This window comes from Mixophyes fleayi, chromosome 7, assembly GCF_038048845.1.
Source record: "Mixophyes fleayi isolate aMixFle1 chromosome 7, aMixFle1.hap1, whole genome shotgun sequence".
NCBI classification, from domain to species: Eukaryota; Metazoa; Chordata; class Amphibia; order Anura; family Limnodynastidae; genus Mixophyes; species Mixophyes fleayi.
The window spans coordinates 131,558,379-131,574,873 of NC_134408.1; the positions used below are offsets into that span (position 1 = coordinate 131,558,379).

General features: G+C 39.3%; 1 protein-coding gene across 2 annotated transcripts in view; it reads left to right on the plus strand.

The window, feature by feature from the left end:
- The window catches only part of DPP4 (dipeptidyl peptidase 4), an 88,827-nt gene extending 76,802 nt beyond the window's left edge, over positions 1-12,025 (plus strand). For both annotated transcript variants that reach the window (XM_075180756.1, XM_075180757.1), the window contains 7 exons: positions 31-225; positions 1,408-1,462; positions 2,247-2,346; positions 4,527-4,591; positions 8,587-8,659; positions 8,985-9,058; positions 11,234-12,025. In XM_075180756.1, coding sequence (XP_075036857.1) covers positions 31-225; positions 1,408-1,462; positions 2,247-2,346; positions 4,527-4,591; positions 8,587-8,659; positions 8,985-9,058; positions 11,234-11,332 — 661 coding nt within the window. In that variant the 3' untranslated portion in view covers positions 11,333-12,025. The remainder of the gene's footprint in view (positions 1-30; positions 226-1,407; positions 1,463-2,246; positions 2,347-4,526; positions 4,592-8,586; positions 8,660-8,984; positions 9,059-11,233) is intronic.
- The last annotated feature ends 4,470 nt before the right edge of the window (positions 12,026-16,495 follow it).

Sequence of the window (16,495 nt, forward strand, 5' to 3'; positions counted from 1 at the left end):
AAACTTTACCATTTTCTTTTACTCTTACAGATATGGAGGACCTTGCAGTCAGAAAGTTGATCAATATTTTAGGTTAAATTGGGCTACATATCTTGCCAGTACAGAGAAGATTATTGTGGCCAGTTTTGATGGTCGAGGGAGCGGATATCAAGGTGATAAAATCATGCACCAATTATATCGGCGGCTGGGGACCGTAGAGGTGGAAGATCAGATCGCTGCTGCCAGGTGAGAATTTTGTCTTAGGACTGAAAACTGGAATATAAAATCAATGTAATTATTATTATGTGCAGAAATGTGGGCAGGTAATGCAAAACATTTTATATTGATATTACTTAAATAGGATAAATATAACTTTCTACTGTTTTTGATGATAGCGATATTTCTTAAGTAGTCAGTGATCAGATGAGATATATATTATAACGGCTTGAGAGACATTAAATACACGCACAGGTGGGATGTAGTATATGCTCTGAGTTTATCAAGACAAGTCATCATATATTTATAATGTTTCAGTCACGTAGACATTTTAGCACCGCGCAAGTGTGAAACACAAAATCCGGCATCAGCAAATATTACAAAGAGCAAAGAAGGATGTATGTCCTGTGAAACTGGACATAACTGTTACAAATCATAGTTGTAGTTCTTGCATGTCCTTGAAACTTGGTAATAAAGCTAAAGCCTATTGTGACTGGCAAAGCCGTAGGCCTGAACCCTGAACAATATTTTTCTGAACAATCCAAGTTAAATCTTTCACCTCCTATAAAAACTTTATTGAAACATTTAATCAATTATATAATTATTTTTTTATCTTCACTTTCAATGATGTATAAACGCCCAATCTGTTACGCAAGGTTAATTTGGCAATACTGGGGTAATAAATGTTACAGACGGTAGTTTGAAGAAAATGTTAAAGATTTTATTGTTTTAAATGACAATGTTCTGTGAAAGCTTCAGGTCAATGAAGCATCAATGAAAGCTACTTCCTGTTTTTATTCATGCTTATCTTCTCTCACTGGAGTCAGGGGCGTGGTATGGAACATGTGCTCTGGGCGGGAGATGTTCCGTGGGTCGCCACAGTCAGTCAGTCATAACCCGCATACTCGCTAGTCCTCCGCCACTTGTTGGTTGCACTTCCTCCTCTATGGTGCCACAGTTTTCTGTGCTTTAGTACAGAAGGGAGCGCTGTAGCATGTGCATCATGGCTATTTATTACACCTGTTTCCAATGGACTGTGTAATCTTCATCCTCAGTGAAATCTGTGGTTCTTAGTGAATTAGTAGAATACATTTACATGATTGATTCACAAAATGGCTGCCTCCAATGCATGTCGGTGATAAAGGGACTTAAGGTTATGTTTGTACTACTTAATACATATTAAAATATTGCTGTGAATTTTTTTTCTTGTAGGCACTTCATATCATTGGGATTTGTTGATGAAACAAGAATAGCTATTTGGGGATGGGTAAGTCTTAATAAAATACTTTTCTTCTACGTCCTAATGGACTAGTTATTAGTACATTTCTAATGGTCTAATGAAGAAAAGCATTTGACTATTCATTTATGGTACTTGTGGAATCCTAGGATTGAGGTATCAGAAATGGAGTTAAGGTGAAGACCTCTGATCAGAGATGAACCAGCATGTTCAACATAATGTCAACCTTTATTGACTGGTATAGATGAAGGGTCAACATGACTAGTTGACAGAGATGAGTGAATCTATTGGGCTTTGGTTACATTAAATATTTCTGTTACTGGGGAATAGTATTTTTGTCTAATCAATTCCTAAAACTATGAAACTGAAGAAAAAAAAAGTTATTCTGATGATAATAAAAAAATTACAATATAGGTGCTTTAATAGTGGTTTCAGTATTGAAGATCTCTGGTTAATATGCGAGACCACTGACAATTCCTAGACTTTAACTAGAGATTTATGAATTATAATTTAAAGTGCAATTAGTCTTTCTTTATCTTGTGCAAGATTTCAAGTTTAAAACCTTTTGCTAATATTATTAAATATAAGTTTTTAAAATATCAATATATTTAACAATGAAAAATGATCAATTATATTATTTGAGAGTTTGGAAATAATATTATTTGAATTTCAAAACATAATAATTGCTTTTTTGAACTAGTTATACATTTTAGCTAAATACCAAGTACTTTAATCTAATAAGTGAATGTATAGAGCATGTTATTTATTCCTGTGTTAAGGACTGGCCTGTCCAACATGTGTCGTTTTATTACAGTCTTATGGTGGTTACGTAACCTCAATGGTGCTTGGCAGTGGAAGTGGTGTTTTCAAGTGTGGAATCGCGGTAGCCCCTGTATCAAGTTGGCATTATTATGGTATGTTACTCGGAGTCGATTATTTTTTAGTAGCAATTTAATAGCAATAATTCAGATTTGTCTCCTGTGAGACTTACATGGTTTTATTATTTACACTTTTCCCCAGTACAAGTGCCGCTGTTGCTGTTTTTTCTATTACTGTATTAACAAATAGAGACTACACTGCCTCTGTCGTGAGCTGCCACCTCATTAATGCTGGCCAGATTGTTTATTATTTAACAATCTTTTATATAAAGTGCCTGTCACGAACGCCCAGCCTGTCCCTGATACAGCAATCTGAACAGCTGGCCGTTACTGGTGTCAACTTAGTCACTTAGCAATGAATACACCTTTTCTGCCACCACAAAGGATTTATTATGGTGTCCTTACATTCACCAGAACCACTTATTAATGTTTCACACTTAAATCACATACATATGTAGCATGGGCTTCGTAAGTTCACAAAGAATCACGGAGAGTACTCTAGATAAAATATGTTTAATCTGAAAAATGTTTCCAAGGCATAATTACAAAAAGGTAATAAACAGACATACAATAGGTTTGCACAAATGAGTTTCAGAAAATAAAATAGGAAATAAAACCAGAATCCCTACTTACAAGTTCAGGAATTGGCGTGTGAGGAGCACACATTGAGAAGAATGGCACATTTCAGTGGTGGTAGACCCTCCTCAAAGAAATGGACAATCTGATATCTGAAACAAGAGATTTTTAATCCATTTCTTGTTGGGCTCTTCACCCCCCACCTTAGGAATTGTTTTTTTCACCTAAGTCAGATGGATGCCCAAAATGACACTGAGTTTTCCCGAAGTAAATTATCTATCACTAAGATATATGTTTGGGCACCTCAGGGAATCTCTCACCTCTGATCTTTCTGCCTGGCTAAGCTTAACTCCTCTGCATACACAAACTACTCCCAGATCTGTCTCTGGGCCTGGCTACTTTCAAAAGACCATTGATACTTGCCTAGGTCAGACTCAGGTCAATTAACAAAATACACTTTGAAAGGTTACATAAAATATTCACAGTGTTATACATAGATTGAACAGAAAATAACAATCCGTCATTATATTTACTACATTTCATCACAGTGCCTAAGGTTACTTTTTCCTTTTCCTGTCCTTGTCTCTTGTGGGTCCCTCTCATGCCTGCTCCCAACTTCGGTGGTTCTCATAATCACGCCTTACTAAAACCCAACACTACCTACCACGACTCGAGGATCCCGAACCACTGATGGCAGACATGCTGACATTGACGGCTGTTTGAAAAAGTGAAGTGCAACCATTTCGACGCTTGAAAATCCTGGCTCCCAGGAAGACCTCAGTTTCAACAACAACAGTGTCATTGCGGCTTTTAAAGGGGCGATGCAAGGACACGCGTGCTGTACAATGTCCATCACTTAGTAAAAAGCATTGTACAGCACGCGCATCCTTGCATCGCCTCTTTAACAGCTGCAGTGACACTGTCATTGTGAAAACTGACGTCTTCCTGGGAGCCGGGATGTTCAAGGATGTTCAAGCGTCGAAATGGTTGCACTTCACTTTTATCAAACAGCCGTCAATGTCAGCATATCTGCCATCAGTGGTTCGGGATCCTTGAGTCGTGGTAAGTAGTGTCAGGTTTTAGTAAGGCGTAATTCAGTACCCAGCCCCCCAACTTGTATTCTTCCGTAATTTAGTACCTAACCCCATAACTTGTATTTTTCTATTCTTTGCTCCTCCAATGCCTGCCCTGAGCTCATGTAACATACAGGGTCATAGCCGGACCCTGGGCACTTAGTCCACTACCACTGTTAGCTTCATTGCTACGCCAGTGGTGTAAGATGAGTGGCCCAGCTCTTAGACAATATAATATATCCCTTAAATTTTAGACTTAAGCCTGATATAGTGTAATGATATCCAAGCTCAGATTCTAGCTGATTAGCTTCCTCCTGTTGAGGGAAAGGGAAAAAAAATCTCAGTTTTGCCCTTTTGCAGCTAGATTATAAGCTTTCAGTAGCAGGGTCCTCTCTACCCTTTGTAAACATGTCTGCATCTATTTTGTCTACTTTGTGTAATACATTAATAGTTAGTGAAGCATATATAATGGCTATATGCCAGTTCAGTTACTGTATGTGACCATGTCTGTGAAATAAAACTGATCTGTTAATGGCTGATGTTTTTGATATGATCTATCCATTACAGATACTATTTATACAGAGAGGTACATGAGCCTGCCTACAGCAGAAGATAACCTTGAGAATTACCAGGTAAAGCAATGCATGTGAGCATTTATTCTGTGTCCCCATGGCATGCCATTCACAGATGTGATTCTTTTGTCTTTGCCGTTTGAGAAGAGAGGCGGAGTGAATAGATGCTGACTGATTAATGTGATAAAACATTACGCTTAGTATCTGCTGAAACGCTGCTTCTGTGTGACTACAAGCTGGATTCCTTGAGGGTTCAAGGGTGATGAAAAACAGTCACTATAAAACTATGAGGTAGATTTATCAAAACTGCTAAAAATGAAAAGTGGAGGTGTTGCTCATAGCAATTCAGTTGTGAACGGGACACTATCTCTGTGGAGTTTGCATGTTCACCCCATATTTCTTGTTTCCTCCGTATGTCCTGGTTTCCTCCCAAAGTCCAAAAGCATACTAGTAGGTTAATTGTGTTAAAATAAAGCTACCTATACTTTCTGCTCTCCTTGCATCACAATGTGGTTTGTCCAGATCAGTGGTGGAAGTGGGGCTGTATACGGTGGTATGCATACCACCACTTCTTCTACTGCTACTTTGTAAAACTATCACATTCCATTCACTTATATTTTCCATAATGCCACTTTCAAATTTCCACATCAGCCACTGATCCAGATGCAAATTTCTACCTTTACCTGGGTTTGCTTCTAACACGATTTAAGGCCCAATAAGTGTACAGACCATATTCATTTTGAATAAAATGGTTTATATTTCACTAAAAGTGACTAAGAAGGTTTAAAGGGGATTCTCCAATTTTGGACAACCCCACACTTAATATAACAAAAAATAGGATGGGGAATAGAATCCACCCCTCTTACCTGATGCTGGATCTCATTTCTGTCGCTGCTCAAAGCTGTCCAGACCTATTCAATAAAGCTCTCATGTGCTCCATTGAGGATTAATGTGAGATACATTGCATACCTTCCAGCATTCAGAATCACAAAAGACCTGTCCACATTCTGCCAAACTCTGCCGCCCCAAAATGCTCAAAATTTGGTTAAGCCCCACCTCATTTGTGGCAAATCAGATGTCCCACTGAAATCAGGACTGTTAGGTGTGTATGATGTGTGAGATGACTACCAACTTAAGGTAACGGAAGGTTGATTATGTTAGCAGTGATGCCTTAGATGGAGCATGAGTAATTCTGACATAGTCATGGCCAAACGTTTTGAGGATGGCGCAAGTATTGGTTTTCACAAAGTTTGCTGCGTCAGTGTTTGCTTTTTGTCAGATGTTGCTATGGTATACTGAAGTAATATTACAAGCATTTCATAAGTGTCAAAGGCTTTTATTGACAATTACATTAACTTTAATCAAAGAGTCAATATTTGCAGTGTTGACTTCTTTTTTGAAGACCTCTGCAAGTCGCCCTGGCATGCTGTCAATCAACTTCTGGGTCACATACTGACTGATGGGCGCCCATTCTTGCCTAATCAATGCTTGGAGTTTGTCAGAATTTGTGAGTTTTTGTTTGTCCACCAGCCTCTTGAGGATTGACCACAAGTTCTCAATGGGATTAAGGTCTGGGGAGTTTCCTGGCCATGGACCCAAAATTTCGTTATTTCGATCCCGGAGCCACTTAGTTATTACTGTTGCCTTATGGCAAGGTGCTCCATCGTGCTGGAAAAGGCATTCTTCATCACCAAACTGTTCTTGGATGTTTGGGAGAAGTTGAGGATGTTGTGATACCATTCTTTATTCATGGCTATGCAAAATTGTGAGTGAGCCCACTCCCTTGGCTGCGAAGAAACCCCACACATGAATGGTCTCAGGATGCTTTACTGTTGGCATGACACAGGACTAATGGTAGCGCTCACCTTTCCTTCTCCGGACAAGCTTTTTCCAGATGCCCCAAACAATCTGAAGGGGGGATCATCAGAGAAAATGACTTTACCCCAGTCCTCAGCAGTCAAATCCCTGTACCTTTTGCAGAATATCAGTCTGTCCCTGATGTTTTTCTGGAGAGAAGTGGCTTTTTTGCTGGCCTTCTTGACACCAGGCCATGCTCAAAAAGTCTTCGCCTCACTGTGCGTGCAGATGCACTCCCACCTGCCTGCTTCCATTCCTGATGAAGCTCTGCATCGGTGGTGCCCCGGTCCCGCAGCTGAAGCAACTTTAGGAGACGGTCCTGGCGCTTGCTGGACGTTCTTGGGTGCCCTGAAGACTTCTTCGCAACTACTGAACCTCTCTCCTTGCAGTGATCTGATAAATGGTTGATTTAGGTGCAATCTTACTAGCAGCAATAGTTTTGCCTGTGAAGCCTTTTTTGTGCAAAGCAGTGATAACTGCACCTGTTTCCTTGCAAGTAACCATGGTTAACAGAGGAAGAACAATGATTTCAAGCACCATCCTCCTTTTAAAGCTTCCAGACTGTTATTCTAACTCAATCAGCATGACAGAGTAATCTCCAGCCTTGTCCTCCTCAAAACTCTCTCCTCTGTGTTAACGCTAGAATCACTGACCTGATGTCAGCTGGTACAGGGGCAGGGCTGAAATGCAGTTGAAATGTTGTTTTTGGGATAAAGTTCATTGTCATAGCAAAGAGGGACTTTGAAATTAATTGCAATTCATCTGATCACTCTTCATGACATTCTGGTGTATATGCAAATTGCCATCATAAAAACTGAGCAGACTTAGTGAAAAATAATATTTGTGTCATTCTCAAAACTTTTGGTCATGACTGTATTACTTAACACATTTTGTGTCTTGCATCACACTAGAAGGATTATCATTTATTATTCCTGTGTTGGTGTACGGTGTGATACTACTTTTAAGGTTAAAGTGTACCTATCACCATTTTATGTCTTAATCTGAATGCACCCTATCAATTCAGAAAGTGATGTCAGCAGTCCCTAGTGAATTGATGAGCTACATTGCCAAGAACATTAGCTCAGTCCACAATAGTTTCCTCATCTGTGCGTAGGTGGCAGATGCATTTTAACGTCAGGGCATAAAGGAGAATATCGTGTGAATATTTTCTATTCTTCAGAATCCCTAGTTGAAAATAGACTCTGACAATACAGCAGGAAAGGTCTGAATTCCAGGAAGTAAAGGTATTAAATTATTGCTGTCATTGAGTGATACTGTCACACACACAGATGAGCTTCCTCCTCCAGTCACTGTGAGGAGTGATTCCAATAGACGGCATCATTTATATTATTCTTCTTTACCATATTATAGGCATGATGCTTAAATTGTAGAAATACTGTTATTTCCAGTAATAGACCTCATACCATAAATGTGATCCTCTTTATGCTGATTGTTTTTGCAGGTTAGGTAGACAGTACTGGTGACCTTAACGTATTAGAATTTAATTATAGTAATGCTTAAAGCAGCAAACCCACATAGGTTGATTTGATTTGCTTATATAGCAAGTTATGTATGTATGTGAAGTTATGTATGTATGTTAAGGTATGTATGTATGTATATATGTATGTATGTTTATCTTGGTTGTCCTTCTACAAAGCATTAATTCTCCTTTCCAAAATCTCTCTGGAGGGCACAGAGTATGGCTGCTAGTCATACACACAGGTTCTCAGACCTTAAGCATGTCATGTGAAGGCAAATGGGGGGATGGATTGGGAGGATTTTGCAGTATACAGAACAGACAGAGATGAGAGGATCGTTCCAAAGCCTCTCTGCTCATTACATCATGTGCCATGTGACTGTGGTCGCTATGGTAGGCACATGACACTTGTCAGATATTTAAATCATTAATAGCAGCCTGATGAAACAAATCAAGAAAAAAAGGTAAATGCCAACATTCTTCTTATATTCTGCCACAGTGATTTATGTTAAAAAAAACGCACTTCTTTATCTCATGGGATTGCTGCTTTAAAGTAATTACTAAATTAAGCTACAAAGAATAAAATATGTTTTTGCCTTAGGAGAACACAGTTGTTTTTTTATTCTGTGAGGTTTTTTTTAGATATTTTGAAGAAAGGAACTACATTTTTTTTTATACCCAAATTTAAACTAACGAGTCCACTTTTAATTTTTAATTGCAGAGTTCAACAGTCATGTCTAGAGCGGAGAAGTTTAAGGACGTTCAATACCTACTGATCCACGGCACAGCAGATGGTGAGTCTCCTCTAATTAGTCTTCTAGTCCCTGTGACAGATTTCTAGCATCAAAACTGACAAAACAGAAACTTGACAGATGAAATGTTGTATCATGATGACCGAGACAGAACTCTTTATTTGAACACTAATTGTCTGCGAATGTAAATTGTCAGCAGTGTAATTATTTCATGTGCATTGAAGTCTGGTGCGGCTGAGATTCTAACACACGTTCGGGATTAGCCACTAAAGCTACCGAAAATGATTAGTCAAAATATTTCAGATTTTGTGTCTGTCTCTTGTGTGGAACATGTTATGGTTACTGACATTTATCATTTGTTCTTCAGACAATGTCCACTTCCAACAAGCAGCTCAAATTTCCAAAGCTCTTGTTGATGCCCAGGTGGATTTTGAAACTATGGTAAGTATAGAATGTATGTTGATGTTAATGCCTCTAGCACCATGTCAGTTTTGCCCATGTTTGAACTCTACTCTATGAAAAATGCTAATCATTAGTCCTTATGCTCCACTTGGACTCAGTGGCAGATCCAGGGGGGGGCGATCGCCCCCCCTACCAGGGGCTTGCTGCCGACAGTTGCACACTGTGCAGGTCCGTTCAGCAGTGACAGTATGCTGCCCAGCTGCTCTGATTGTGTTTTAAACACAATCAGAGCAGCGGGACAGCACACTTTCACTGCTGAATGGACCTGCACATACTGTGCAGCCGCCGGCAGCCTTAGAACACAGAAAGGGGGCGGGGCCTAAATCGCCCCCCCTAAAATCGCCCGGGGTAGGACAAATGTCTGGGTCCGCCCCTGCTTGGACTCTATAAACATTGTCACTGCTTTAGAGGAGTTTGAGTATGTTACATAAGGCAAGAGAATGGGGAAAGTGGCAAGGAAGAAAGTGAACACCTAAAAGTATTGAAGCTTTTATTGTACTTCTTGGTCAGGTTGTTTTATGAGACCAGGCTTTAAAAGCATGTGATACCAACACTTACCTCTCCCTCAAGCCACCAATGCTGCTATTCTTCCATGAAGTGACTTGGGGCTAGATTTACTAAACGGCAGGTTTGGAAAAGTGGAGATGTTGCCTATAGCAACCAATCACATTCTAGGTTTAATTTTGTAGAATGCACTAAATAAATAACAGCTATAATCTGGTTGGTTGCTATAGGCAACATCTCCACTTTTTCAAACCTGCAGTTTAGTAAATATACCCCCTGGTGTCAGCTAAATGTACATGGGGCAGACGGCAAATGTAAATAATACATACGGTACTTATGACAGCGAAAAAGAGGGGCATCGTTCTTTTTCAAGAATGGTATGTTTTAAGACTTGTACATTTTTATTAGGATTTTACAAAGGTGTATTATTAAGGTTATAACATGCAAGTGAAAATCAATGCATTTGTGTTTGTTAGCCTTTTGAGGTAATTGGAAGTCAGGGAAGGCTTCCCCAATGTGTTTAACTTGCTGTAAACAAGATGCATTTGAAAAAGTGCAACGCACCTGAACGGTAGTAAAACTGCAAGTGGGTATGGTGTCACTGGAAACAATGGGCTCTATTTTTCCAGTTTACACGAGTTATGCTACAGCTGAAATGACTATTGCAATGCATGAAATTACCAACAGTGCGTACGAGCCCTGAGGAAGCTAGGTAAACTCAACCGGCATTATACACATTTATTTGTTAAAATCTGCTAAGGACAATAAAATCAGTGTGCCTTTAAATATCAGAGAATAATATTTTCCCCTTGACACATGTTCAATGATATCTGCAGCAAAGTCACTAGGGCTCGTTTCTGAGTCTTGGCATCTGCGGACCTCTATGTGTGCAGTTGTGCACCACTTGTCCACCAAATGCCCAAAAATTGAATTGGCTTTGTTAGAGGGAGAATGCTTCATAAGATATGGCGAGCATCCCATTAAAGTCCAACCTACTTTTACTGTAGGACCCACTTTAATCACTTAAATGTTTACAATTTTCTCCCAAAACTTTTTTTTTGGTTAATTTTATTATTTATTACCTAAATTATTAGAGTGAGGGGACATTGGGACTATGTTTACTATTTGTGCACGTTTGTCTGTTTGATCTTTTTTTCTACATAAATGCAGCGGATGCAGGGCCGGATTAACCCGAGGTCTAACTGGGCTACAGCCCAAGGGCCCCGGGCATCCAGGGGGCCCTTGACAGTGCTCAGCGGCATTATTGATTGGTGCGGGGGTTGGGGGCACCCCTGGCCTGATCAATGCTGCTGAGTACTGTCACTGTAGTCCTTCCGCAGGGCTCAATAATCTCCTTACTGAGGAGATCTTGTGAGTCTCACTCTCACGAGATCTCCTCAGTAAGGAGCGTACAGTGCGCCGCGGAAGGACTACAGTGACAAGACAAGAGGAAGAGGTAAGCACTTGGGGTGGGGGTCCTCAGGGGGGGTGGCTCACAGGGGGGGGGCTCACGGGGGAATGGAAGCCCCCTTAGCCCAGGGGCCTCCATTCCCTTAATCAGGCCCTGAGCGGAAGGTACAAAGTGTGTTCTATCTCACTGTTATGCCAATATTCATGTTGCAATTCATGTTTCTCTTTCTTTCTTTCTAGTGGTATACCGATAAAGACCACGGCATCGGAGGACTGGCCAGTCGGCACATCTACACTCACATGAGTCATTATCTGAAACAATGTTTCAATCTTTCTTAACTGCAGACAGTTCCAATATGAGGCATTGACCTTTACACTGTGATTTAAAGGAAACCTTTATATTTCCTCCAAAATAACCAAAGATTATTGATGTCAGAAACAAGCCAAGGACATGACATTTATAACTGCTGTAATAATGTATTAAACGCACAATCAAGTGGATGATTCGAAACACATGGTTGATAAAAGCAAAGATTCCACTCACTGATTTTTAGTAGATCAATAATTAGTAGTACAAACTATTTATGTATTAATGTTAACATCCCATCATATAAGAGGAATTAGCTACATTAGCAAATGTATTCCTTAATATCCCAAAGATATGGTCTAGCTGGGAATACTAATATAATTGGGATTGTTCCTTATGTTGATTATTTTATAACTAGCATCTAATAAAGTCAGAATGTACTCAATAATATTGTCTTAATAAGCAAACCTATTAAGCTTGCCTTAAATTATTGAATAATTAAAACTGGTTACGGTTATGTAATGACTAAGGGACTAAGCCTTTGCATATAGTGTACAGATTTTCAGTTAGCAAATGAATGCTATAAATGAAATGTCATAATAAGTCTCGCTAGCAATGCTTGTATCTCCATATCCCGCTACTCCAGAAACACAACTGTCAATCATTGCTTTATTTTTAATGTGGCCTATTCATTTCATTACAAATAGACATTTCTAATTATATAACGCTTTGTGTGAATGTGTATTTTTAAGCTTTTGCATTATTGAGTTGTCCAGTTTGATATTGTATCTGTCACCTGAAGACAGGGAGACATTTAGAGCGAAATATTCATATAAATACAGATTGTCAGTTCACTATAGCTGTGTGACATCATTGAGATCACTAGAATGTGTCATACCTTAGTGATGTCATTAGTTCCTATCCACGCTATCCAATATTTAATAACTATTCATTTGACAACTCGCAGCACAACATAAGCTTTACAGCTACTGGTGCAAATATGTAGAGCAACACAATTACTTAATGTATCGTATCTTCTGAAACCTATTCAGTATTGCAATGACAATGGAAAATTCTGCAATAATTCTAGCAATAATTTAGTACATGAATGTATATAGCACTCAATGTAAGTGTGTACTGTGTGTTAGAATGCTCGCTAAACTTAAAAGAAACTCACATTTTTTAGTTTTCTATTATTAATGATCCTTCTCCTTCTGGTGGCAAAATAAGCATTTATTAAAATTGTTGGAAATTTAAATCAGCATGTCATTAGAGACTGAAAACATTGCAATTTGGTCTTTTACACTTTGCTTCATCAACATAGAACAAGCAAGCAGCTACCACTTCTGTTTTTAACTTTGTTGCAACAATGTAGCAACTGTTTGCAGAAATGGTTAACCCTTTGTGCTGCTGACAATCTCATATATCTGAGTAATGTTGCTTACTATTAAACATATGGCAAATAGAAAAATGAACAGTTTGCAAATCATCTTATTATCGATATGAATTAAAAAAAAAAAAAGAGTAAACATATGTTAAACGCCTCTCTAAAGGAGTTAATAGAAAGACATTATATATTAATAAATGTATTATAAACATACTGGGAAACTATTATCAGCCGTCGTGTACCATACAGCCATCAATCGATCAGCCCAAGCCCACTAGTATCCCGTTTTTAACTCCCCCAGTATGAAGTGCGAACAAAAATCATGGATGTTTTAGTAATGTAACATCTAATGAGAATTTGTGCACAATTGAATTCCCCCCATACAATGTAAAGATAAAGTAACAGTGGACAGTGGATAAAACGCATAATAAAAGTGTGTTTGAGCAGTGCAGGGAGGTCACGCGGCATAAGTGGAGGAGGAGGACGAGCTTCCTTTCTCTGTACGTTGCCTATCTCAGACATATCACATACAGATTCACTTCTCATACACTAATTTAACTTTTAATAAGCCCAGAACAGTTTCTAAAGTCCTGTAAAACTCACTTTATTTTTTTGAATTGAAGACTGATGGTTGCTGACAGACATCAAATTAAAATAAGTGCAATTACATCCTGACTAATGTATCATCACCTGAAAAAAAATATTTTGTATGAACTGTGCTCATATTATGTCTTATTACAATGGATATGGATATTTAAAAATGTTTACATCACTTTTTAATATTTTCTTATGTAAATTCCGCTGCTAAACAAAGTAATAAACGTTCACATTTACATTTATGGGGTTTTGATTCACTATATACTGTATATTTATTTTATTTCAGATGTGGATACAGTCAGTACAACACACTATACCAGAATTGTATGTGTGCACATGTGTGTTGCATCTTATATGAATGTTAGTAAAGTGTAAGAACTATGGAACTTTTTAACATTCAATATGAACATTACTTACAGGGTTTAACCCTTTTGTATCCGGTTATTCCAAAAGAGCCAAAAAGCGAAATCATGAATATTGTTCTGCAAATTATTAGCCACATTTGGGCATGAGATTTTATATGTTTCTCTCTTGGAATTTGGCCTAAGTGGTCCTCGGGGATTATCCTTATTTTGTTCTGACTGGAGTTCTCACTTATACTTTGTTTTAATGAATTTTATGGAAGTTTAGGGGGAAGGAGAAAATAAAGGGGGGAATTGTAGTGAGTTGGGATGACACCCCTTGAGAGGCAACTGTACCACACCAGTGTTCCCACTATAAAGAACCTCTAAACATTAGGGGAGAAATTAGAGGGCTGGGGAGAAAGCCTACAGGAACAGCAAGGAATGCAATATGATAAGGAATGAAAGCTTACTTCCAAAAGGGAAGGGGAGGGCATAAATTGGGTGGTACCGAGTGGGGAATGGAGGTGGTAGTAGAGGCACAGGAGTGGAGAGCTGATAGGCTTTATTAATGAAATGAATTTTAAGGGCTTTATTGAAGCCCTGTAGAGTAGAAGCTAGCCTAATAGGGAGTGGGAGATCATTTCACAGGTGAGGAGCAGCCCAGGAGAAGTTCTGGAGGCAGGAGTGGGAAAAGGTCATCAGTGTGGTAGTGAGGCAGCTGTTATTGGCAGAGCGGAGGGGGAGAGTGGGTAGCGATGATGTTGGAGATGTAGGTGGGTGGAAGATTAATTAAAGGTTTGTAGGTAAGGGTGAAGAGTTTAAATTTAATTCTATGGGGAGAGAAGGACAGCAGAGATAGAGTGGACAGAGAGAACAATAAGGCAGGCAGCAGCACTGAGTATAGACAGAAGAGGGGCAAGGCAGGATCTGGCTAGGTCAGAGAGAAGGAGGTTGCAGTAATCAGAATGAGAGATTACAAGAAAGTGAATAAGCGTTTTGGTAGCTTCCATGATGAGAGAGTGCCGGATCCTCAATATTTTCCAGAGGTGGAAGCGGCAGGATTTGGAGAGGGACTTAATGTGAGGGTAAGACAGTAGAATTGAGGGTCAGAAGAGAGGGCAGTGTTATCAACAGAAATAGAGGGGAGGGAGGTGGAGGAGGAGTCGGGTGTGGAGACCGAAAAGAAACAGTTGATGAGGTAAGAGGAAACAGTGTTACAGAGGTCGATAGATTGGAGAGTTTGCAAAAGGAGGGGGGTGGTCAACGGTCTTGAAGGTAGCAGAGAGGTAGAGAAGGATGAGAAGTGTCCCTTAGATTTAGCGGCGAGAAGGTTCTTAGGAACTTTAGTGAGGGCTGTTTCGGTTGAGGAGTATGAGCGAAGGTCAAATTGAAGTGGATGAAGGAGGGAGTGAGAGAACAAAAAGGAAGTTAGATGGTTGTGAACAACCCTGCTCGAGAAGTTTGTTGGGAAAGGAGGGAGCTAGGATGGTAATTAGAGAGAGAAGCATAGTAATTCTCTCAAATCCCTCTTATCTGATGTGTGGTCCTTCATTGGAAATGTTACACTAGTTGGGCATCGTCCTACTGTTTTTGCTTTACTTTTACATATTCAATGTTAAATTGATTAGATTGCAATCTCTTATGGGCAGGGCCCTCTATTCACTTGATTTTCTGTCTACTCCTATCCTGTGGGCAGGGACAGGCTGGGCTGGGGGGAATCTGCACCCTGGGCCGGTCCCATAGTGGGCTACCTTGGGCTGGGTCTTTGGACCACCTGCACTTTTTTTCCTTTACAATGTTCCTAACAGGCTGCTGAGTTGAGTCTTGCCGGGCTAAAGTTTGCCAGCCTTCCCCTCCCTGTCGGCCCCTGTCAATCACCTCTTTGTGCCATGCTCTGTATGTCACACCTCTGTTCCTGAGCACAGGCTTGTCACTCGCTCTTCCATTCCCAGGTTGTTGTACTTGGTAATCTATTCTTGCTTTGTACTCTCATTGTACAGTGCTACGGACCTTTGTGGCACCTTATAATAAATAATAATTATAATAATAATAAATCAACGTTGGATTGTATCTCTGGCCTAAGCACCACGATGATAGGTGGATGAAAATATGTAATGACACAGGATAGAGAGTGGTACTAAATGTTTATTGTCACAAGACACAAGATACATAAACATCTGTATTAAATAACATTTAAACATGGATACTTTCGACAAAACAAAAATAGGAAATTAAAAAGTAAAGGTGCTGCTCCTTACTTTGCATTGCTGCTTTACATGGCTGGGAAAATGTACTTAAAACTCACATCCTGCTAAAAGAAAATAAAAAAACATTCAGTGTAAACTTGTAATCATACACACACCGCTTCCCAGCCTTATATAGGGAAGGGCTGTTCTAATTCTCTAAGATGACATAAGTTTCCCATTAATTGTCCTATTATCAATTGATTCAGCCTATTTTTCTGTGATGAGAAAATCAGGAGCAGAACATTTTGTACCAGGTGAAATGGGTCACATTGGAGGACCAGGCTATTTGCTGTTCATATGAACAGTTTATAAATAAATAATTCACAGTTACAACTTTTTAGACCATAATAGGATAAAATATCAGGGGGTAAATGTATCAAGCTGAGAGTTTTCCAGTGGGTTTGAAAAGTGGAGATGTTGCCTATAGCAACCAATCAGATTCTAGCTATCATTTTGTAGAATGTACTAAATTAATGATAGCTAGAATCTGATTGGTTGCTGTAGGCAACATCTCCACTTTTCAAACCTGCAGGAAAACTCTCAGCTTGATACATTTACCCCCAGGTGACTTTAACTGTGAGCACTGTTAACATATGGCCATTGCATTTATATTATAAACTA